At 45.7% G+C, this 24,584-nt stretch overlaps 1 protein-coding gene across 1 annotated transcript in view; it reads right to left on the bottom strand.

Moving 5' to 3' along the window:
* The window catches only part of LOC8044051 (anoctamin-1), a 45,515-nt gene that overhangs the window by 3,908 nt on the left and 17,023 nt on the right, over positions 1 to 24,584 (bottom strand). Inside the window, exons 7-17 of the mRNA XM_029966928.3 lie at positions 22,507 to 22,788; positions 19,319 to 19,697; positions 17,615 to 17,767; positions 16,312 to 16,473; positions 16,186 to 16,222; positions 15,510 to 15,621; positions 11,596 to 11,650; positions 10,233 to 10,458; positions 9,031 to 9,251; positions 7,249 to 7,430; positions 3,331 to 3,436 (exon numbers count right to left, since the gene is read on the bottom strand). Of these exons, the coding sequence (XP_029822788.3) occupies positions 3,331 to 3,436; positions 7,249 to 7,430; positions 9,031 to 9,251; positions 10,233 to 10,458; positions 11,596 to 11,650; positions 15,510 to 15,621; positions 16,186 to 16,222; positions 16,312 to 16,473; positions 17,615 to 17,767; positions 19,319 to 19,697; positions 22,507 to 22,788 (1,915 nt within the window). The remainder of the gene's footprint in view (positions 1 to 3,330; positions 3,437 to 7,248; positions 7,431 to 9,030; positions 9,252 to 10,232; positions 10,459 to 11,595; positions 11,651 to 15,509; positions 15,622 to 16,185; positions 16,223 to 16,311; positions 16,474 to 17,614; positions 17,768 to 19,318; positions 19,698 to 22,506; positions 22,789 to 24,584) is intronic.

The raw sequence follows: 24,584 nt of genomic DNA, 5'->3' as shown, positions 1-24,584 counted from the left end.
CTTGTGCTTTCGCTGCTGAGACATCCCACAAGTATACAGTGCTGCAGGCGTTGCCGAGCAATACCGAAAAAAAAAAAAACACTTGCTATCGTTTTACTGGTTTCCGACGTGGCAGATTTGTATAAAAAGTAAGCAAACGTAAAACAATGGATTGCAAGCGTCCTGGCTTGTGCCTCTCGTACAATCATGTTCACATGCACGTGAGGGCAACTTCGGCAGGCTTGCAGTTACACGTGCTTCGTCACACGAGCGGACACAACAGCTGTTCGACCGAAACCAAGACCACGCCACTCCGCTCCGTCGCCAACTGGTTCCCAAAATAGTATGCAAAATGTAACTGTCCAGCATACAACTCAAAACAGTTCAGCGGTGCGCGCTTGCCAGGCCGGCAAACAAGGTACAAGCTAAACACACAGAAAAAAAAGAACCTTAGCGTATCAATGCAAGACATTGCGAATCAGGGTCAAAAGAGCTCTTGGAGCGCTTTGTGCAAAGACTGAACTCGAACAAACAAGCGCGGTGTGCGGGTTCAGCGTGTGAACATTGCCTTCTTTGCTTTAGCTCACTTCTCTTTACCAACTTTTTTTCGCGGCAGATTTTTCCTGTACCGGGGTCCCTCTCGAAAGAAAGCCCACCGAGAGAAACCTAGGTAATCAAAACTTCGCCAAGCATTGATTCAGTTAGAGAGATTTGTACAGCAGCATATGATTTAAACAAGAGCAGGAATGTCGATGCGTTTCAGTTTAGAAAGCGCCATATCTGCAGCGACGTGGGGACGGCAACACACGACGTCGCGAGAGCGCTTAAGCTCACAAAGTAACTCTCGCCGCGCAAAAACATGGTTTTCTTTCACAGTATGACGGCATGTCTGGCACCCAGCACACTAACGTAGGAGCGTCCGGACAAAAGAATAAAGAAAAAAAGACGCGAGGCGAGATTTCCGAGACGACAAGAGCGCGAAACGCGAGACGGCGGGAAAAATCATGCAAGACCGATTACACGATTGATGCAGGGTACTTTGTGTCGGGCGGCGTCTTGTGCCGCCTAGCTCACGGTTCTCAGTTTAGGTTCGTTTTTAAAAGGCGATCAAAATTGGTCCTTTGGCGCAGGCTTGGCGCAGATTAGCCATATTTTGGCGAAATGTAGCAGGATGTAGCAGGGTTAGCCCCTTGGCGCAGTTTGGCGCAATTGGCGCAGCAATCACATCACTGTGAGTCTGAGACGTTGTCCTGAGCTGAGTTTTCAGCTGAGTTGAGTTTGAGACGTTGTTTTGTCCCCGTTTTTCTGTCTTCTTACACTTTTTCTTTCAAATTTCATTCCCAGTCTCAGGATTTTGCATCATGTACAAACTAAACTTACTATATGCCAGCGTCACTCGGGCGGCGTTCGATCAGATTACTACCAGCGTGCAAAGGGGTAGGGGGCAGTTTGCCAGATTACTTCAAGGTTTTTCTGAACCTCAACCACCTGCCTGCCCCTGGCCGTTTCGAACTGGATGAGTATCGTTAAACAGTGCGTTCGTAGGATCACTACTTCGTAATGCACATTAATGACCACCCCGGGCTGGCGGTCACAATTACTGATCTATTGTTACACGTCACTGCACTGACAAATATTCCAGCACTTCCGGGGCACTCGTCGTCTCATTTAATTGCCTGACCAACTTCGCGCAGTCTAAATATCAAACCCAAACTTTTCTAAACCTGATTTCGTGAAAACCAGTGAGGCATGAAAACGTTATTTGCAACTGAAACTGTGACGGAACTTGAAAACCGGACTTCGAACTTTGTGCACTTGGACTTCAAAGAAATCGGAAACCTTCAAAGTTCTCTTTTTTTTCTTTTTCTTTTTTCGAATTTAGCCTTAAAAGAGAATCAAAACCTTCGAACTTTATGTAGAAAAAAATTCGAAATCTTCGAATTTATCGAACTTTATGCCTTTAAAAATTCGAAACGTTCGAATTTTTTGAATTTTAGATCCAAAGAAATGTGAAACATTCGAATCTTTCGAATTTCAAATTAGGGAAGTTCAAAATCTTTGAATTTATCGAATTTCAAATAAACAAATATTCGAAATAATCGAACCCAAACTTTTAGAAACCGTGAAAGCTTCAAACTTTTTGAATTTGAAACCCCACGCTTTTGGAAAGTTGTGAATTTTTCGATTTTGAAACTCCCTACGGTCGAAAATGTTGAATCGAAATCGAACATCAGTTCGGTTAGAAAATATCAAAACCTTTCGAATTCGAACCTAGGGTGGTTCGCGGCATCCCTAGTTCTAAGCGTGCTCATGGCGGTGTGCATGTTTCTTCTAGTTGTGGGGGCATAATCTCTAGTCGGTATTTTGAACATCTTCCTACAGCGTGGGATGAAAGCAGAATTACTGCTGGTCTCCGTGAATCCTTCTGTCGTGTCAATGGCCTGATTTTCTACATGGTCGTGTGCATCAATATTACTTCCAGGCTGAATTAGTCTGGAAGAAACATCTAATATACCACATCAAATAACCCACTGACCAAACTATTTGTGTCAATGATAATTTTCATGACCAGTCTAGGTAAAAAAAAAACAGTGAGAAAAATAATTTTTTTTTTCCAAGTGCATTTGGTAACTACAGATTCAAGACCAGTACCAATGTGTTTGGTACCTTTTTTACAATTTTAGAAGGTGGCAATAAGCAGTGACATTACAATGAAAACGCTTAAGCGACCTTGCTGATGGTACGAACGTCAGCACTTGAAGATCAGATGTACTGGAAATGTGCCTGGCCTAACTGAAGAAATGAATGCTCATTGCCAGGAATAAATGTTTTTCAGTCAGGGTAACTCGTAAATACCAAATGCTGCCCACAGCATCTGTTCTTTGTATACTTTTCTTACTGCATATAATGTTTAATTATACATCTTGCAAAAGTGATGACACGACTGCACATCGGTACAATGCCCATCTGTATGGAAACCAGTACTGTACTGTTCTTTGAATGCTGTTCTCGTTTCTATTAAAAAAAAAAAAAAAAATTATGTTTGTGTTTTTACAGTCACATAGTAGTGATACATGACCACACGCTGGTACGACACCCATTTAGGTCGAAATGGGCAGGGGTGGGAATTGAATGCATCATCACAGGGTTCTGCAGCACGAACTTTCGCTCCAAGTCCCTCTTTAGTTTCTATTTGGATGTTGCATGGGACTACAGTCGCTGCGACGGATTTGGTGAGCCAGCTACCGGTCGTGCGGTTCAGAATATGGTGAGCCAACTTCTAAGCTACAAATTGGCAGTTTTTTCAAACACGTTACCAGACAGGCAAAGTGTGGTGGAGAGTGTACCCACCTCAAAGATGACCACGAATGCAAACTTCCAGACAAGAATCTCCCAGTACTGGGCTGTCCGTTTGTACTGGTTCTCCACCCAGGGTGGTGTCCGGTGGTCTGAATACCTGCACGCAACACCCGGGCTTGTTTTACTTTCCCCGACAAACACGTTGAGGCTGCAGTTCACACACATACGACCATGTGCTTTAAGACCTCTCACGATGAGAGAACACACTGGAGCCATCCATGGGGGAGCCATGAAAAACTTGCGGTTTCCGTATGCTTCCTTTTCGTGCATCATTCTTTTTTGGTTCGAAAAACTTTTGGCAAATTTGTTATAAACAATCTATTTCTCACAAATAATACATACATTTGCTCTTGCAAATACTGGAAAACCTTCGCTCTAGTGAAACAGAGTTCCAGGGTCACATCATAGACGGCGCCAGTATGTGAGTGTGCTTTCTCATCGTAAGAGATTGCAACAAGACAATCCAAAGCAAACGCAAGTACAGTAATCCCTCGTTATAACAAAGTCGCTTTTTTCGAATTATCGCTTTTATTGAAGTTCAACGTGGTCCCAACTGAAATGCATGCATTTTTTAACCGGATTATTCGAAGTGTATCGGCTGCCGAACACGCTTATTACGAAGGTCTAGGTGCTGAAAGCATGCAGGACTACAAGGAGGCGCATGAAGATCCTTGCATCCCCCGACTCTCTCCCCCTTTCTCCACCAAAGCAAACTGCAAACTGGGAAAATAAGTAAACGGGTGACGGAGGGCAGAGCGCGCAGAGCTGGCAGAGCACAGCTTCCGATGCCAATGCACCGACGTGGGCAGGGAACAGCGGGAGCAGCGTCAACATTCTGACGCTACTCACGGCGTCCGCGGCCGACGCTGCCAGACTCCTGTCAGAATCGAGTCATGGAAGCAATGGAGACAGAAAGAATGGTCCCGACGTGCGCGCCTGCGGCATAGTACACGCGCACAATTCGTATGGGAGATTGGGAGTGTTTACCGAAAGTCACTTATATCTGCAAGGTTGAGAAAAGTGGCCAGCTCAAGTCCGAAATCTCCAAAGAATTCATCGTTCCAGCATCGGCTGTTCGGCACTATCCATTATCTTGCAGGACAAGAGAGGCATATTGGACGGGTTCCAGAAGTTTGTTACGAAGCAGAAAGTGCGCCCGAATCCGAAGACGAAAGATCACCAACTGCTTCACGCACGTCGGATTTTCTCTCGCGAGCATGCTTGCCGAGCCGGCGCACGGTTTCCACAGCTGCAACAATCTCTATAGGAGTGTGTGAAAACATGTTGGCAAAGCCACCGAGGATAACTTTGATTCGTTCGCGCTTGTCAATGCGGACATTCTTGTTATTGCTCCTGCCACAGATGCTGCGATTGTAGACCTTGCGTGCGACCAGGGTAAACACGAAATGACGTCTGAGTGGCTCCGACAACTGCGGAGACTCGAAACATCCTACGGCTGCTTCGAAACAAAGTGAAGTGCGGCGGTGGTGACAGTGTTCTTGCAATGCCTGGAACAGTTCGAGGAGGACTGATGCCCGGATGGAATTAATGGCAAACTCCACTTTATTATTTTTTTATTCGGTAAAGCTCTTGCGAGATGTTCATACCCAAGGTTTGTTTGATTAAAATACGGTCAGAACGTTCTGCAGTGTTCCCGTCTGCCTTCAAGGCTGCTGGCACTGTTTTTTTGGCTCTATTGCTTTTATCGAATTACCGCTTATATTGAATGTTTTTGTCGTCACGTTGACTTTGTTATAACGAGGAATATTACTGTATGTGAACGGGCCTTTATGTGACTGGTAGGTCATCTGACTTCTTGGACATGATCGGTGGTTCAAATGGACCTACTGAACTTACTGGTCGCATCACTTCTTCAGAGAAACTGACCATGTTGACTTTATGTCGCATGACAGTAGCTTCGTTCGATTTACTTGCACCTCCTGCACTGGTGCAGAAAAGTGTAAGGCAGTGTACTTCCGGCAAGTGTATTGAGATACGACCGGAAGTACACCACCCTACACTTTTCTGCACCGGTGCAAGTAAACCGAACGAAGCTGGTACGACGTCACAGACTCATTCGATGTCACATGAACATGAAAAAGGGTGTGATCATGTGACCTTTAGGGAATTGGAATAAAACACGGTTGATGGACCAAACGATTGGTACCTCGGATCGAGAGGTGGGAGCTTGAACTGATCATTTTCCATGAAATGGCTTTTAGAGAACCGCACTTGCAGACAATCGGTGCAGGTCATGCCCTTTGGCAATGGAAATGCACAAAGGTTTTGTAAAGTGGGTAAAGAGAGGGCATGTTTTTTTGGGGGACGAGTGCTTGGTAATTTCACAGGACTGAAGGAAAAAGTTTCCTTCTCCAGCAATAGCCTCAAGCCAAATTTGTGGAACTCAAATTATTTTGTATCATTTTGCTAGAATGGGAGCGATAAATGTGGCGGCGGCGTCACCACCGTGACTGAACAGTTTGTCTGCTAAAGGAGCAAACAATATTCTCGGCAATCATAGTGCTGGAACTTTTGACAAACTCGAATTTGAGTCGAATTGGCTTTATTCGGCTAGAAAGACTAAGAAAAAGTTTTTGTATTTGACATGGCTACCCAAAAAGGAGGTAATTGTTGATAACGAGACTGGATGTTCGACTTTGCGTTGATGGGTGAAGTGGATGTGCAACGTCAACTGCGCTTGCAGGAAGCCGACTAGCTTATCTTCACTCCACGCTGCAAATCCCGGATAGGGATTGAACCCGTGTCATTAGCGCCTTCATCCAAATGGGAGAGCGGCACTTCAACCAACTGAGCTATCCGCATCCCCACAAACCGAGACAAACGAACATGATTCTAAGAAAGCGTTAATGTCTCATTCACATTTCGTGTGCATTCTGTTTCATTTGTCGTGAATTCTACTTGATTCTCTCACCGCCACCATGACATTTCTTCGAGGCACTACCACAAATGCTTTCATTTACGTTTGAAGCTTCGGCAAGCCTTTTCCTGCAGTGAAACAGCCGTTCTATAAACGAGTCAAGACGCTTCTGATGTCTGCCGCTTTAACCACCCAATCATAACTTATGGTTCAGACATTGGACTACGATAAGGCAGTAGTGACCTCGTGCATGCGCTGCCCATACCGGAGAGCTGATCGCATTGTATCGTTTGTGCAAAAATGGTTCTCTAAAAAAGCTCTAATGTCAACACACGATGTCGCGTAAAATCACAGTATCGCGTGATGTCGCAATCTCGTGCAAGAAAAACAATGACTCGAGTGCTTTCCCTCCGAGGACTCGTCACCGTTCCAGCACCGTAGTCAGAGACCGACTGTTGCGAACATTGGAACGTCACAATTAAGGCCACATCCCAGGCATGGGCGCAAAAAACCCAGGAGCTAGCCCCATAAATACTATGCGCTTAACCAGACATTTAATGTAATAATCCAGAGGGAAAGGTCCCATGCATTCCGGCTGCTTCGGAACGGTGGGGCATAGACACCGACATCGACGGTCTGGATAAAACCATATTGTTGACGACACTTTAATATCCGCAAAGCAGGAAGACGTCGCTCGCAAGGAATGTATCTAGCATTCTTTCAGCTTTATTTTGCATAATTACACCGGTGTCATGCGTCAGATAAAAATAAATGAAGTCGACGAACACTCAAACAACTTCAACTCTTTGCAGCAAAAGGAACACGCCTAACCTGTTTGTCCGCTTTCCTTCTCCACTTTTTTTTTTTTTGTCGCTCTCTTTCTCGTTCTATGTCTCGAGGCCACCACCATTGGTGCTTACAATTTTCCGAATTCTGCTCTTGTCTCTACTTCACTACGTTTAATAAAAAAAGGCACGCCTCGGGATGCGACGAAAACCGAGGGGCATGGTGGCGAATGAGCATGCACCCACCTGCAGTAGCGAGCACCGAGCAGCCCGGAGGTGTTGCCGTGCCGCACGTTCTCCCCGTAGTCTCGGACGTCGAAGTAGGACAGGCTGAAGTCCACGAAGCCTTCCAGGCTCCCCTCGGGAGACACCTTCCAGCGGTAGTACATCCGGGGAACCAGGTCCGAGGTGAAGGCAATGATCACTGCCTGCACCGCCACATCAACTTTCAAAGGGGAGCTACGGCATTCTTTCTTTCGCCGTCCCCGATCTGCCTCAAGATAGGTTGAACACACCGACAAACATTGCTCCACTAAAAACCCGTATGTTAGGAGGAAATAATAATTTTTTTTTGCAAACTTGTTTAACTTTTAATTTCAGTTCTTATTGTTTCTTTTTCTTTCAGAGTGGCAACAATGAAAAGTGAGGCCAGCAGCAGGCAGGAGTTCACTCTTTTGGCTGTAGAATCTCTTCCCAACTGATTACAAAAAGTTTGATGGCTTCAAATAAATGTGTTGAAAGCTCACTCCAAAAAATTCACGCAGAAGCACGAAACGATTGTGCTGTTTTCTAGGCGGCGTGCTCGACTGCAAGCCTGCCTGCCTGCCAATGACGTCGCGGCAGCGAAAAATGAGGCTATATTGGAACATTGGTTATGGCATTTCCTTCAGTTGCCAATTTCACATCAATTATCCTGAGTTTGGAGATACTAAATAGCATGCCAAAAAGGGTAAAGTCCGGGCATTAAAAAAAATGTTGCTACCATAGTTGAGAGAGCTCAAAATATTTTCCAAAGCACCCTTAAAAGGAAGCTCAGAAAAATTTTTATAGCCACTGATTATACTCAAAATTCATTCAACAAAGTAATAAAACCATATTTGATCTAATCGCAATAATTTTTTAGGGGCAAAGCTCCTTAGGGTCCAGCCTTGTCCAATGTCCGTGCTCACATCGATTGCCAACCCATCTGTCTTCTTAAAAAAAGAAAAAAGGTTTGCACAGTCGACAGGATTTGAACCTGTGTGGGGAGACCCCAACGGATTTCTAGTCCATTGCCTTAACCACTGGGCCACGACTGCGGGACGAGTAGGGGGCTCTGAGATGTGGTAGTAACTCAAGAGCTGGGGATGTCATGGATGAAACGTTTCATGTAGCCGCTCAACGTCTATACAGGAGAGGGCGCTGCGGTCAAATGCGTATATAATTGTGTTAAACTTTGCATGCATTGGCTCAACGTTTATAGACGAGAGGGCGCTGCGGTCAAATGCTCAAATGTGTATATAACCACGTTCCATACCACACATTCTCTTTCTGACATGGATGAAAACGAACAAAAAGCTCGGCATGCTGCGGCTCAGCGTATCAGCACCCCCAGAGCTTTGCCCCAATCAAAATCATTCACCACGTGAAAATGCGTTTTTTTTTTTTTTTTAGATTTTTAGAATATTTAGATTTGGACCGACAGGATTTAATGTAATACTGAAAACATGACGTCAAATGCTGTTATACGTGCAACTTGTTCCCGACGGGTTACAGGAAGCTTGATGGTGTGAAACGAATGCCAAAAAACTCAAACAGCAAAAAAAAAAAAAAAAAGTTGAGTTGGTTTTGACATAACCTTCACTTGTCCATTTCTTAATAGCTATTTTGAATTTAGAGATAATAACAAGAATGCCGGAAATGTGCCGACGCAGCATTCGTGAGACCTGCACTTTGTGCCAAAAACTCGGCACTTTGCTATCTCGGAGGTGTTGGGTGCCTGCGGAGAATTGGGGCGACAAGCGAAACTGGGCTAGGCAGTGCACGCACGTTGGTGAGGACGGCCAGCTTGCCCAAGGAATCCATAATGCGGTACCAGATGCCGATGTCGCGCACCCGCACCCCGACGGGACGCCGGTACGAGCCGAGGAGCTTCAGCGCGTCCAGCCGGATCTCCAGCGTGTTGTTCAGAAGGGCAAACAGCGGGGCGAGCGGGAACGCCGCCACAAACACCGTCACAAAGCCATACTGCAGGATCATCTCCAGGTATTCTGCAAGCACAGAATGGCCCCAAATGTGGATAGACTACGGAGGAAACTATGTGCTCCTCCAAGCGTGTTGCACAATTTATACCGCATACGGCGCGCTTTTAGAAAAACATCTTGGAGTGGAATTAAGTTTTCTTTTTTAGAGCGCAGCTCTTACGCGCCCGTTTCCGGCTTGAGCAGCATCGCCGTCGGCGTAACGCGTCGGCGTCACTGCGTGGTGCATTATGGGAAATGTCCCATAATGCAACGTGGTGATGTGCGCGTTGCAGTATGGGACGTTTTCCATAATGCACCGTGCGGGAGGGAGGAGAAGAGGGGGAGGAGGCGAGGAGCATGGGAGGAGTAGATGAGGAGGGAGGAGGAAAGGGTATGGATGAGGAGGAGGGGCAAACTGTCCCGTCCATACCCTCCCCTCCTCCTCCTCCCCCTCCTCAAGAGCTGCGCTCTAATTCGGCATTACAGGGAGTTGTAAGTCTTTCATTTTTGGAGGGAGAAAGCTGGGAGCATCCTGCAAAACTCTAAAAACTTGTTTCACGCGTGTTACTACGGTGTCTGGAACGAATCTCCGCCTGGTGCATTTAGTGTCCCATCCCGCCCACGCATCAAAAGTGGTTCCGAAGAGGCAATAAGTGACCTCACAAAAACCAGAGTGTCGCGTTGTCGGATGTCACGATCCCATTCTTTTCCTAAGCACATGGAGTTAAACGGCAGACGGCGCGACATAAAGCAAAAACGTGAAAGCTTCTATGAGGTGAATACCCGAAAGCAGATTCGGCGGATTTGAGCATGTGGGGTACCATCTGTGAGTATAGCAGCGTCAAACGGACCATTTTAGCCATTTTCCTGAAACCTACGCTCGTAACATTTGAGTATGATATATGCACCACCTAAAGACACTTTTGTGAAAAGTTTCCAAACACTTTGAATAGCGCTCAGAAACACCCTGCAGAAATACCCTCAAGGTGCACGACGGTTCTGGCTCACCCTGGAAGAGCCCTGTGGTGCCCATGTCGGGCAGGGTGTAGTCCCTCTCCCAGGGCTCCTTGGGCAGACGGGCGTCCTTGGGGGTGCCCCTGATCAGGGACAGGTGGGACCAGAGCCGCATGGCGTAGGGCAGTGCCAGCTCCGAGAGGGCCCCAAACGCCTGCTTGCCCACCATGATGATCGCCAGCTGGATCGACAGCTCCAGGAAGCAGCCCCCGGCGCCACACTGTGTGCAACAAGGTCGGCTATAAGATTCCCGACAACATCTTCCCCCTTGGATGTTGGCTTGGGTCTAAGGCAGTTTCAAGAAGCTTCTGGATCCGAGACGTTGCGTATGGATGCGGAGTTGAATCTCGTCTGCCCTTGTCCTCGTTGGTTTAAAGCGAGCATCTGTCAAACTTTGAAGCGCTTGCCGTTCTATGTCTTTAAGAAAGCGTGTGCCATCTTTTAAGGAAATGGCAGTGATGTTTCGCGATCCCCTTGTAGATTGGCTGGGATGATAAATGACCCCATTGGTGGTGAGGGGAAGGTATAGGTTAATTATGATAGTGATTTAATAAATGGATATAACTAAGGGATAGTGTGAAGTAGACTTCTCTTATTGACATATATACGAGAAAACTCACCCGAACATTGGAATATTTCTTCTCAATCTGAGAAAAGACAACTTTTCTTGCCGGGCTCGACTGATCAGGCTGGGCTTCGTGGGCCCCCACTTAGGAACCACTTTTTTGAGGTAAGAGGTCACGCAGATATTCGTATTGTTTTGTTTGTAAATATTGAAGTTTCAAAGTATCGGTCGCTTGACAGCATCGTTTTTGATCTCTGCGCGCTCTGTCCTGTCCCCTTCTTCTCTTCTTAGTCCTTTGCGCTTTTAAAACCACCGTCTAGTCGTTTTTGATGTTGGTAGAGTCAAAGGCAAGTTGGTTGGCTCTGCCAGCGACTTATTATTATTGATATTAACTCCAGGAACACAATCGGGAACCTGCCAAGTGCACAAACTGAAGCGTTTATGTTTTTTTGTTTTTTTTTATTGATGCCATTCTGGAGTAACTGTAAGAGCTATTATTGCCGTGGCCAAACCCTTAGCAACTCCCTTCATTTGTCCGAAAATAAAGAAAAAAGCAGCTAGATTGCTTATGTTTGATGAATGACAAATGAATGGGGCTCTTGGGACCCAGGTGGTATAGCAAATATGTTCTACTTTAGATATTGTTTCCTTTCTAGCGTCTTATAATTTTCTCATCAGAAGCTTCAGTTGCCAGTCGGTAATTTGTGTACCATGTACTTCTTCGAACTGTATTCATTTCGGCACTGAGTTTTACTACATACTTTTGTCATACATGGAGGAAGAAATACTCACCTCCTCTTGCTGATAGTTGAGGAACAAGTTGTACTTCCCAGGACGTCCTACAAACCTGTAACAAAATTCCACGCAGAAAACTCAGTTCACAGCCACAATGGCAGCATACCAGCACTGCAGAGGCTGTATTATACACTCTTGAAACTCTTTTGCAGTATCGGTACTGTCGCAAGCCCTCCATGCCTGTAGAACATGCCGGTACCTCTATACCAATGTACCTGCCCTTTACTGTTCATAATTGGGAAAAACAACTTTTACGCACCGCTAATGGTACATTATAAACATACTAAAAGTATCTGCAATGAGGCATCTTAACAATTAGAGCATTAAGAGAACACGTGCCAAGGGAAATTTCGTAAAAAATTATTTTTGATACTGAAATGGAATTTTTACAGTTTATGGTGCCTAATCTTCTCTTCATTACCCTGGTGCTAGATTTGATATAGCTTGTTTTTTGGTTTCTCGATGCAATGTACATGAAGAAAGAACCATGTTCCTGTGCACACATTAGCACAGGCGTGCGCAGGGCAGGGGGGGGTGGGGGGGGGGGGGGGGGCATGTGTTATGGCCGACCTCAATGAGACTAGAGAGATACAAATTAAGTAAGGTTCTATATTTGTTGTGTTACACAACAAATATAGAACCCCCTCCCTCCCTCCCTCCTTTCCCTTCCCTCCCCCTCCCTCCCTCCCTCCCTCCCTCCTCCTCCTCCTCCTCCTCCTCCTCCTCCTCTCCCTCTCTCTCCCCCCCCGCTGTGCAGACCTATGTACATGAGGCATGGCAATACACTTAAAGGGAAGCTATGGAGCTTCTTGAAAAAAATGAGTTAGAAGTGAATTATAGCGTATTTTTACCCCGTGAACCCGAGCACCCAAACTATTTGCTGCACAAGTATTGTTAAATGCGAGTGAACGCGAAAGACAGTCCCTGTACGTGACGTCATCGACGGATCCTTAGGCTGCCCAAGGCTAAGGAGGCGGGGCTTCAGCCCTATTTTGAAATTGCCCTTATGGCTCTCCAGCGCGTCACATTGAAACATAATTGTGATATGTGCTATTCTAAAGGCCAGATGAATGCAGTTCAAGTGTTTTCTCTCAAATGCAGAAGTGCCCCATCTTCCCTTTAAGAAAAACCTAGTTAAATAATCTAATTCACTCTTGTAAACCAGTGAGTGCAATGAACAACATAAATATTGTGTGAGGTGCTTTTTTCATTTCAAATAAATAAAAAATTGCAAAAATGTTGTTTCCAGGGGCTAACAAACATTTCCTGAATTTTTCATAAATTAAAAAAAAATATATATAAATTCCAACCAAACCTTCTAGATATTTTAAAGTACATGCATGATAAATTTGGTAGTGATAGGACAATATTAAGAACAGAAATCGTTGCACACAAACTGAGAATATGCCCCGAAATTACATTAAAAAAAAACATGCGTTTGAATGCTCTTTTGCGGTGCGTAAAATAATTATTTGTTAATAAATTTCCGTAAGAAACTGAAGCTACAGAAGACTATGGTGGAGAAGAGACAGCTAGGCAAACTTGTCAACATTAATGTGACGGCGGGCGACATTACAACTTGAAGAACCACGCAAAGAAAAAGGGCTCAAATTCATGCCACTCTGGTTTGCCTGGACGTCTTCAAATGCGTATTTGACTATATTTGTGATTCATAACCAGCACTAATTAGTTTTACACATCAAATATCAAAATTAATAAAACACCACAAAACTAACAATCACATTTCTTAAAAAATTTAAAAAAAGTTTGAACAAAAAAAAAACACAGCACGTTACTGCTGTAACAAGATGCAAATGATTGATAAATTGTTTTCAGCAACGAATAAACAAATTTAATGGTGCAAGCTAGCATGTGTTTGAAGACACGAAAACTATACTTCGTTTCAGCTTCTGTCCAAGCGCAGCCAAAGCTATGTGTGGCCGTAGCCAATCACACACTGGCAATAGGTCACGTGATCTCGCCTGCACTCTGTACCACTCCGCTGCGCTGCCTGCGCTCGCCGAGTATTTCGTCTGCTACGGGTGTATCAACGGTATCGTCTGCTACAGGTTTAAAAAGTGTCCTTTCATGTCCTGAAATTTAGTCAAAGGGGATGTCAGTACGTAGGCTGGCCGCTGGCGTCTGTCTCCAAGCTCTTCACATGTTCTTGCTCACAAGCTCTTCACATGGCATTTCGGCATAGTTTCGAGACGTAAGTACACATTGCAAGGTGCCCAATGACCTGGCCGCTGATGTTTCCTTGTATTGTCTGGATATATCAGGGCTCAAGGCGCAGTCCTTTCCACCAGCTTCTCGGCGTTCAATGTGATCGGAAGGTTATTTCGCCACCTATCTGTGAATTGTAGTGGGCCAGACGCTTTTCTTGTTTACAACGCATTTGCGGTACCGGAGCGACGTGGCCAGAGTCTCCAGCTGAATTTGAAAGTAGACATTCATCACGACCTCTCGCGCCCGACGCCCAAACGTGCCTTTGCGACAGGACGTTTTGAAACGACTCGGTGAGGAAAGCAGCGAAGCACATGATCCGGCCACTACGGGCAACGTTACTGATTACGGGAACGAAATCACGCAGACAAACCGAGCGCTGCAGCCATGTTTGCCAGCGCATGTGTTTTCACCAAACCACATGCATTTACATATATTAATAAAAAACATAATCTTCAAATATTTACCGTATTTACTCGAAAATAGGTCGGCCACGAAAATAGGTCGACCCCTATTAATTGAACACACCGAGAATAAAAAAAAAAAAAATTCAAATATAGGTCAACTTTTTTTTTTTTTTTTGAACAGGGGAAAGTTAGGGCAAAAGAAAGAAACAAACGTTTATTTATAGCACTCTCAGCTAAATCTCGGGGCAATGCCAAAAACTTAATCACCGTCAGAACTTCTGGGCATGTCATCGTCGTCTGAAGCATCGTCAGCTTGGTAGACATCCTCGCAAATTCGCAACAATACCTCACTGACACCGTTGTAAAATTACGACAAGAAGAAACGGAAGAAGGTGGAGACGGGCGAAGCGACGAAAGGCAAAATACAAAGACGCAAGCAACGCCGCGAGTCGAGTCGCCATAAGCAACACGCGAGCCGAGCCGCCTCAAGCAATAAACAAAAGTAACCTCCGTTTGTTTTTTGTTTTGTGCGCGTTTGCGAGGATGGAGGGCAAAGTGCATGGCGCATCACATTCCTCTCCCTCCCCTTCCCCCTTGCCCAGCCGGGGGAACGCTACAGGTGCGATGAAGAAACCCTACGCCCGAGGGATGCGCGGGAGCGGCGCGGCTACCGCGGGCGGGCTGTCGGCTCCTGCTGTTCCGGTTATTTTCGTGCACCAAAAGCTTTTTGAAAAACAAGAAGCAGCGGTGCGGCTCTACGGCAACGCCTGCTAGGTGACTGGATAGCTCCCTGCCCCCGGTAGGGTCGCAAAATTTGGTCGCAACTGTAGGTCGAAATTGTTTGATCACAATTTCCGAAAAAAAAAAAAAAAAAAGTTTATCTTATATTTGAATAAATACGGTAATTCCTTTAGTTGCAAATCATTCTCAGCAGTACACATCTGAAATATTGTGCAAGCTTGTGCACAAAACAGTTATTTAAAAAAAACAAAAAAAACTTTTCCGGACTATTTTGTGGTACGTAGGAATGCACTTCTCGAAGTTGCGAACCGTCTCTCAGCCTTTGGCTGCGCTCGGACGGAAGCTGAAACGAAGTATAGGTCTTTAGTGGCCCTCAACCAGTAGTTATAACAATTTACAAAAAAAAATAGTATGCAAATAAGAAATAAGAATAAGAACACCTTAGTTCACAATGATTTCGTTCAATGTTTTTCCGAGCGTGTTCTCATTGGTACAAGAGGTAACACGAAAGCAGCGTAAGCTACGGTAACAACTCACTTTCCCTTGAAGAAAGCAATGTAGAAGATGGATGAATAGCAGTTCACAAACTGCAGCAGATACATCTTGAGGGTCAGACTGTCGTCGTACTCAGTCTGGGTGCGGGGCATTTCTGAAAAATAATCCAATATTGCAACTTTTATCATCTAGTCACTGCAGAAATGGAATTCGGCTAACAGCGCGGCATTGACTCGACACTATTCCAAAGTGAGAGGAAAATTTCTCAAAGCCATCAAAGTGGCAAGACCAAAAGTTGACGTGGCATCGACTTTCGGCTATGAAAAGCATTGACCCGACATTGTCCCGACATTGCGCCGACAACTGAGCTGTGGGACCCCCAGACCCAACGTTAGGCAAAAGCTAAGAGCTGCGCGACTATGCCAATTTCTGACAGTCAGCATTGCACATTAGATTGGCACTACATGAAAAATATAGTTCCAACATCAGCCGACAGAAGACATACAACTGCCGATACAGGTACAATCTCGGCCCTCACCATAATGGACCAGACGTTAGCCTGAAGCTAAGAGCTGTGACAGTGCTCGATTCCTGACAGTCCACATTGCATGTTGTTCGAGGTTGGCACAACGGGAAAAATCTACTTCGTACCTCGGCCGACAAACGACCACAGAACTGCCCACACAGGTCCGGTCTCGGCCACAATCGGCATACTCACCCATGTCGGTAAGGCAGACGGCGAGACGTGTGTAGACCTGTAACGAGAATTAGTCGTGACAACCGTGCCATGACAAGCGATGGCATGCAATGAGCGAATCATGGCAGTAACTATGCCCGACCGTACCATGTTGAAGAGAAGGATGCAGAGAAGATTGAGCAGGGCGGCCGTGGTGGACGTGATGAGAGGGATGAAGCTGGACATCTCGTCGTTGCTCAGCGCCAGCGTGGCTCTCACAGACATCCGGTACACAATCACTCCAACCACCGCTGCCACCGCCAATAGCACCTGCGCAGCATTGGTCAATTTTTCTTACAAGTCAATGCATATTACGAGTTGCTGAAAGACCATCTGGGCCAATAACCAATTTGGCTCGTTTGGACATATTTTAATAAAATATTACGATGTCAGGCACTGATGAGCTACGCTTCTAAGCTTGTCATTAAGGCTCTGGAGTGTGTCGTTTCACTGTTGCACTCTAGAGCCTCAATTCGAGGGAAATGCATGATCGCAACCGCCGGTCAATTATGCCACCAGCCTGAAAAAAAACTTGCAACCAAAGGCATTCATTCCTTCCAGCTAGAGGCACAAATAAACTATGCTTCAGAAAAACGACACTTGAGCCGCCTTGGTGGCTGAAACCGTTGTTGACAACTGTCGAAAGCTTTACCTCAAATCGCACCAAAACCTCTTGAAATGTAAAACAGTCCAAGACAGTCAAATGATGTTGCCTGAGCTTCCCGACATGGTATATCTGAAGTTCAAGAAGTTTTATTTTCAAATCATAATGACGGCCACTTGCGACCGCTCTGCACTCGGCATAAAAATGGTGGCATTCAGAAGAAAGTCGGGGAGATCGAGTGTCCATACTAAGTGTAGCCTATTTGGTGGCTCTACTTTTATCTAGTCTTAAATGTGCCGTCTTTATTAAACTTGCACTAGCAAGCACCGACAGAGGAGCAAGCTACATAAAGCCATAATGAAATGCATACACTTAAACATACACTAAGACCCAAACTTTGTCCAAATACATACTGTACCTAGACCAGGGGTGTACAATCTTTGGCACCTCAAGGGATACACACCTACCTGTAGGAACCCACCTTTCTATCTAAACAGACAACCATACTTTTCTTCACTCCATTTGAGAAAAGGCATCCTTTTGTGACTGCATTTCTGTGTCTATAGAAAATATTTTGGGTAAAAATCAGTCTACGTGCAGCAGAATTATGAAGGTAATTTTAGAGCTCCCCCCAGCTGGAACCAGTTACCTATGATACAACTGCAGGTGAACTGATTTTCACCGGGGTCATGATGCACATATACCAGACTGTCTGAGCCCGCATACGCATGTAGCATAGTCTCGTGCAATCTTAACAAGAGACTAGGGGTGTCCAGCTACGCTGGTTCAAATGGCCCGCAGGCTTACCAGGAGGAGGATGACGGAGCAGGACAGCATGCTGTAGGGCAGCTTGACTTTCCAGAAGGGCACCGAATCGCTGGACGTGTCCTGCTGAATGAGTTCAATGTCTCGCTTCTTGATCTTGGACAGCCGGGCAAGGTACTCTGGCCGGGCATTCTCCTGCAATGCGCGCCAGGGATATAGAAAATTGAAGCAGGAAATTGCTTCAGGACGTCATTTTGTGCTAGGAAGAACCTGAAAAAAAAAAAAAAAAAACAACCTCTTGAAGGTCGCCGTTAAAAGAAAAAGAAGCCTAGGATGGCGCTGTTGCTGTGGTGGTAACAAGGCCTCTGTGGCCTCGACCATGGAGTGTCGTCCCGTGCCTTGCTCCGTGTGGAGGTCGCGGGGGTCGGAGCCTTTACACTTCCCCAAGTTATTGCGAAACAAAGTATAGTATTCAACTTGGTTGAATACTGTAAAAGGTTTTATTTTCGCTGACTCAATATTTTGCGAATTTTTTAAGTATGAATTTTATAAATATCTCCTGGGCACAAAATCTTTGATTTTTAGCATGCTATGTATTCATTACAATAGGTTGTTATATTCACGTAATAAATTCTTTCCAATATCATTCAAGTCACAAAATGGAGCCTTTCACGAAAATAAGGTACTAGTTTACAATACTTTAGCTTTGACTCCGTTGAATACCTAAGTATTCGACTGTCATGTTATAGGTGGAATTCTATGTTTTCGAAGAAATCCAAAAAACTGATAAAAACTCGCCGTAAAATTTTTGTCAATTCGGGTTTATCCAGAAAACTAAAAATTTCGAGGTCATGATATGGCAAAATAAAAAGCCAAACGACAGTATTTTGCAAATAAATTTTGTGAGAGCAGATATTTTTGAGAGAGCACTAAAGGGAGTTCCCCGGTTATCTCGTCAAGGTTCGTTCAGAACAACGGGTCTATGTTCGTATGGGTCACGACAAAAGTCCCTGTTCCGGTTTCCAGTTTGGATCATACTATTTTTATATTTTAGAGGGAAGAGGGGTCATGTTTTTGAAGCGATGGCTTTATGGGTGACACTTCGCAGAGATTTCATCCTCATCCGTTGTCGCCGTCGCCGTGCGCACGCGAAAAATGGAAAATGTTTTTCTCTCCCCTTTTGCAGCGAGGAGAGGGACATAGAGACTTCCCGTCCGTTGTGCCACACAAAGAGAGCAAAGAGGGCAGCCGCTGGCGTGTTCCGCCAAGAACTGCACGACGAAGGGAGAATCATTGTGTCGTCTGTTTTAAAGACTGGTTTTTAAACATTACTCGTACGCGAAATCCCACTTTTGCAGTACCCAGTTGCTGAGCGCAACGTTGGATGGCTATAGAAACTTCCACCGCGCCTATTTGAACTTGCCACCTGGGGATCTTTAGGCCGGCGTTTTTGCCTCGGAGCCACAAAGACGGCTTCATCAAATACCCTAGTATTCGTTGAAACACCCTAGTATTTGACTGGGTGAAACACACTAGCATTCGACTCAGTGAAACACTTTAGTATTTGACTCGGTCAAACACCCTAGAATTTGACTCGGTCAAACACACTAGTATTTGACTCTGTCAAACACCCTAGTATTTGACTCAGTGAAACACCCTAGTATTTTACTTGGTGGAACACCCAAGCATTCAACTGGGGAGGCATACTCTAGTACTCGACTCGATCTCGGGTGTGCCGTCGCCCACCTCCAAAGTGTCGAACCCGGAGAGGTCCCACTGGTAGGTGATCCTGGCCGAGTAGCGCTTCCACAGCTCCAGGAAGGCGGCACCCCAGACGGACATAAAGACCACAAAGAACACCGTGGCCCCGTTGTCAAACAGGTAGCTAAGCTTGGCCTGGGTGCAGCTGTCCTGCAGGCGCCAGTACTCGCAGCCGTTGTCGCACAGCGGGCACATGAGCAGGCTGCCCCGGTCGGCGCACATCTCCCGCACCGGCACGTGCGAGGACAGGGTGAACACGCCATAGAGGAAGCAGGCGAGGCCCACCACGGACGCCGGGATCAGCATGTACGTGTAGAAGCCCAGCCAGGCAAAGTACAGGCCGACCTTGACCCCAAAGTAGCGCCTGAGCGGAGGAAACAAACAATCTGTTTCGGGAGCGTGGTGATCGTCTCAAAACAGGGGCACACGGAAGGCGACACGGAGCTACGCTCCTAAAGCTTGGCTGAAGCGTCGAATTTACGGACTACGCTGTCCACATAACCATTATGTTAAAGTGCTAAACAAATAAACAAATCAAGTAGAGCAAAAACCTTCTTAGCCTTGGCACTTCTTAACCTGTATGACCTAAAAAGGAACTGAAATAAAAGTATTTTTTTGAAGGGCCTAAATGGGACACAACTTCTTTTGTAAATTTTTCCATGAAAGAAAATGAGCAATATTTACATTGTGAGATGCAATTTAGGTGGAGCAGCCCTGTTCTAGGCCCCCCAAGATGCTTACAAAACTAAGTACCTTTTCTCAGCTCGGTTGGAGATACGATTGATGTGTGAAATGTTGGTTGTGAAATTGTATCTCCATGTCGTAATAGTATTTTAATTAACAATAATTTTATGTTTGAGAAACAAATAATTCAGGTAGAGTCATTATGTTTTCAAGAATATCCCCTTCCGCTTCGGTTTCAAACAATAACAAACATGGCTGCCGGCGTCTGCGGAGTGATCAACAAGTGCAGCTCGTCAAGCTTGTCTATTTTTATGAGTGCGAGTCATTCTGTATACATTGAGGTGTTTAGAATAAGATCTCCTCAACCAACCTAGTTTGCAACAAAAACTGTAGCAAGTACGCACCTTCGGAAGCGCTACGCGGGTGCTTAGGTTCGTAGTGGGACTGGCCTAAGCTTAGCGAAAAGAAATAACAAGAACATAAAAGCTGAAAGGATTGTACATTTAATTCGTTGATTTTTTTTAGTGCACTCGGTCACTTTTATTGCAGATTAACATACGCCGACAGACGCCTGTATTGGACTGTGGCCTGTGCGTGATGAAACGCTACAACGCTACTTTCATGGTCGCATCTTGGAAGCGCTGCAGAAGTTTGTAAACAGGGGTGGAATAGCAGGCAAAGAAGAAAACGGACATCGACGCGCAGCTTTCATGTCTGCTTCTGGGCATTGCAGACGACAGGCGGCAGTGGAATAGCAGACGATGCCGGAGGCTGCCGTGCGTCTGCTTGTACAACTAGCAGGCAGTGTTAAGGCCCGTTCACACTCTTGCGACTGCTTGCGACCTCTTAAACCTGGGTTCCTTAAAACTTCTTAAACCAGAGAACACACTGGCGCCATCTATTGGGAAGCAGTGTAAACTCGGCGGTCTGGCATATTTTTTTTCATTTCTCGCGCAATATCCTTTCTTTTTTGGCTCGAAAAGCTTTTGTCAATGTTATAAACGAGCCTTTCTATGGGTATTACGCACATTTGACCTCGGAAATCCCGCAAAACCTTCGCTTTTGTGAAATGCAGTTCTAGGGTCACCGCATAGATGGCGCCACAATGTCAGTGTGTTCCCTCATTCTAGAAACATTTAAGAAGTTGTAAGAGATCTCGACTCTCTCAGTCGTACTCGGTCGCAAGAGTGTGAACGGGCCTTTAGACTTCTAGACTAACACACCGGCTTCCAGGTATATTCGGCCGAGCAGCCAAGCCAACCCAGTGGTAATGGGCGGGGCCATTGATTTGTGGCAAGGCTTAGAACGGGCCGTGACCTCCTCCTAAAGTGCATATAAACGTAAATATTGCACCATATATATATATATATTTTTTTTTTTGTAGAAAAATTATGAAAAACAAATAAGGTCCCATCTATACCCTTAAAAAAAAATTTTTTTCTTCTGATTTTAGTGTTTTTTGAAGAAAGGTGTCAGAGTGATGAAGGTGTCACAGTTACAGAGCTGTTTGAGCTGCAGAGCGGTTAGTCACAGAGTTGTTTGAATTACGGAAGCATAGGTTGCGGAGGTGAGTAGGTTACAAGGTTTTATGGAGGCACTTGAGTTATGGAAGTGTCGAGTAATATAATAATTTTTTGGCCTAGTTGCTTAAACATCACGAAAAGAGAAAGCACGAAAGACAAGGACAAGTGGAAGACTACACAGGACCAGCACTTACTCTCAACTGACGTTTTAATTCGGGAGAGGACAAAGACGAAGACATAAAAAACCCAAACGTTAAAAGCGACAAATATTTTTGAGAAAGGAGCGAAATGATCTAAAAAGATTGAGAATTAAAGAAAGAAAAAAATTTGCGCTTTCTATTTTCGTGATGTTCGAGTAATCCTCCATTCACAGCAGCGTTTGATTATATTTGTTCACATCACTTGGCTGCTGTTGTAACTTGCAATCATATCCTGATCATAAACGCTACTGTGTGAACAGGCTATTACTGAACTCGAGGACTTAGAAGCGAAAAAAACACGGACGGGGGAGACACATACAACATGGACTGGTGCTAACTTTCGACTGATATAATAGAGGCAATCAACCCAGCACACATGCATGAACACTCTTGCACAGGGTGGTTGGCAAGATAGGGAAGAGTGTTCAAGCATGTATGCTGGGTTGATTGCCTTGATTAAATGAGCCAAAAGTTAGCACCAGACCCTGTTCTATCTGTCTCTTTCTCGTCCGTGTTCCTTGCGCTTTTAAGTTTTCCAGATCACAATGAACCAACTAGCCCAATCCATATTACAGAGCTGCGAGCGTTTCAGAGGTGCTTGGGTTACGGAGATGTCGACGTCACGGAGCTAGGTGTCGGGGTTTAGTGGTGTTGGGGTTAAGGAGGTGTCAGGGTTATGGATGTATCAGGGTCATGGAATTGTCGGGGTCACGAAGGTGTCGGGATTATAAAAGTGTCGGGGTCACGAGAGGCCACGCCACCTCACCGTATGTGGTCGAGCGGCTGCCCCCTGAAGAGGGCGAGGAGGGACGCCCACTGCTTCCGCAGCTGTGCCCTGGGGGAGCCCTCCCCCTTGGAGTCCGAGCTGCCCTCGTGTAGGGGGAAGGCTGCCAGGTACACCCCGTCTGCCAGCAGACGGCTCACCCCAAAGTCATACTTCTTGTGGGCCCGCTTGCGCGAGAACGACTTGCGCTGCAGGATGAAGTGCACGATCTGGGCACGCTGGGCAGAGCTGAAGAAGTCCTCCTTACACGGCGGAATGTCGAACCTGCACAAGTTGCGCGTCCCGGAGTTTGCAGCATCTTTCGACATTCAAATCGAGAAACAACTTTAACTAAAGATATAAACCAACAGAGAGATGTATATGATCATGGCCACTATTGGGGAAAAATGAAATGCGAACAGAAGAGCGCGTGGCTGCTACTAGCGGCGAGCTTCCTCACGCCGCACCAGCCGAGCGAGCAATGATAGCGGTGATGGTTTTCAGCGCACTAAGAGGCGCAATGCCGAAGCTTGGGGAGCGCCGAGCGAAAGGCAAAAACACATCGGAGTAGGCCACGCGCCCTCGCCCCAAGGCTCACTTCCAGGCCGCGCAGCCTGTACTGCGAGCCACGTGCTCCTCTGTTTGCATTTCATTTTTCCCCGATAGTACATCTCAACTGCAGCACCTTTTTCTTCTGGCAAGTCACCTCAAGCCTCGTTTTATTTATTTATTTTTATAGTTAGGCCTTAAAACAACTATCGTAAAATGCAGAGCAAGCTCCCACCCGAAATTTGAAGATAATCTTAAAAAACTGGGGGATGGGCAACAAGGCGGTAAGTTGGGCTAGTTGGTTTAACATTGTCAAACGTGAAAACAGCGCAAAAAAATTGAACAAAGGACAAGTGAAAGAAGTGCACGGACAAAGTGCTGACTGTCAACTAAAGTTTTATTTTCAGGCGAACCAGAAAAATAAACAGAGAGCATAGGAAAGAACCAATAAATACACAAAAAATTATACAACCCAACCGACAGGATTTCTACCACGTCATCACCCTCACACATGCCTGCCATTCTCCCTGATAAAAAGGACCTCATCATCCCCCAAGTGCACCGACGGTGCGCTCACACAATGCCCTTCCCCTTTAGATAAAATGAAAAAAGCCTCTTCAACCTCCCTGGCGGTCTTACTTTTATTGCGCGCCAAGATCGTCAAGTCATGAAAAACAGGTACGCAGCCGCACCTACTGCAACGTACCGCTAAGTGGCCAGCGGGGAAGGAACGGAGAGAAAGGGAATGCTCCCTCGCTTTCTCGTTCACGCACCTCCCCGTTTGTCCAATGTACACCCTACCACATCTGAAGGGGATCTGATACACAACCCCCACTGCGCATGGTACAAAAGGAGTGCGGTGGTTGACATCACATAGCAAATAACTGTTCCTTTGTCAGGTCCAAGAACATGCCGGAAGATCATAGGGTGGGCTTCACCGCTTTGCACCAAGGTGCACGGAAAAGTGGCCGACGAGGAGGAGCCATCTCCATCAGCTAGATAGGCTCAAAAGCATGTGGTGGGCGCTCAATACGTCCTTTGCTTAGTTTTCAAACATTTAATAAATAGCAGCTGGGTGCTTAATGTAACATGGCTGCACGCTTGGCGTTATATGGTAAGTGAAATGCCAGTATTGCAGGTCACATGGTCGAGCATGTAAGTGCCAAATCGTGTTAAGAGTCCACTCTTCGTATATTCTGTGGGAAAGAACTCATATTTCTACTATCTTTCTATTAGCTTGCACAACTGGACCCATATTCATTCACCGAGGGAGACATGCCTTTCAAGCCAACTGCGGCCATACTTGCAGCACCTCCTACATAAAAAAAGCATTAGTGCTGCGTCACCAAAAGAGGTCACCGCAGGATACAGATTGGACACGAGTGCTGCGTCTGCGTTTGGCAGAAAATCACATTCAAGCAGCGAGAACGCGAGTCCCAGCTGAACGCCAATGTCGCAGTCGTGTTAAATTCATCCCCTGCGGTAGCCTTTTTAGTGACTCGACAAAATTCAGAATATGTGGTGTTTACCTA

The sequence above is a fragment of the Ixodes scapularis genome, unplaced genomic scaffold, assembly GCF_016920785.2.
Source record: "Ixodes scapularis isolate PalLabHiFi unplaced genomic scaffold, ASM1692078v2 PGA_scaffold4__175_contigs__length_147842914, whole genome shotgun sequence".
NCBI classification, from domain to species: domain Eukaryota; kingdom Metazoa; phylum Arthropoda; class Arachnida; order Ixodida; family Ixodidae; genus Ixodes; species Ixodes scapularis.
This window is presented reverse-complemented; position numbering and strand designations above follow the sequence as displayed.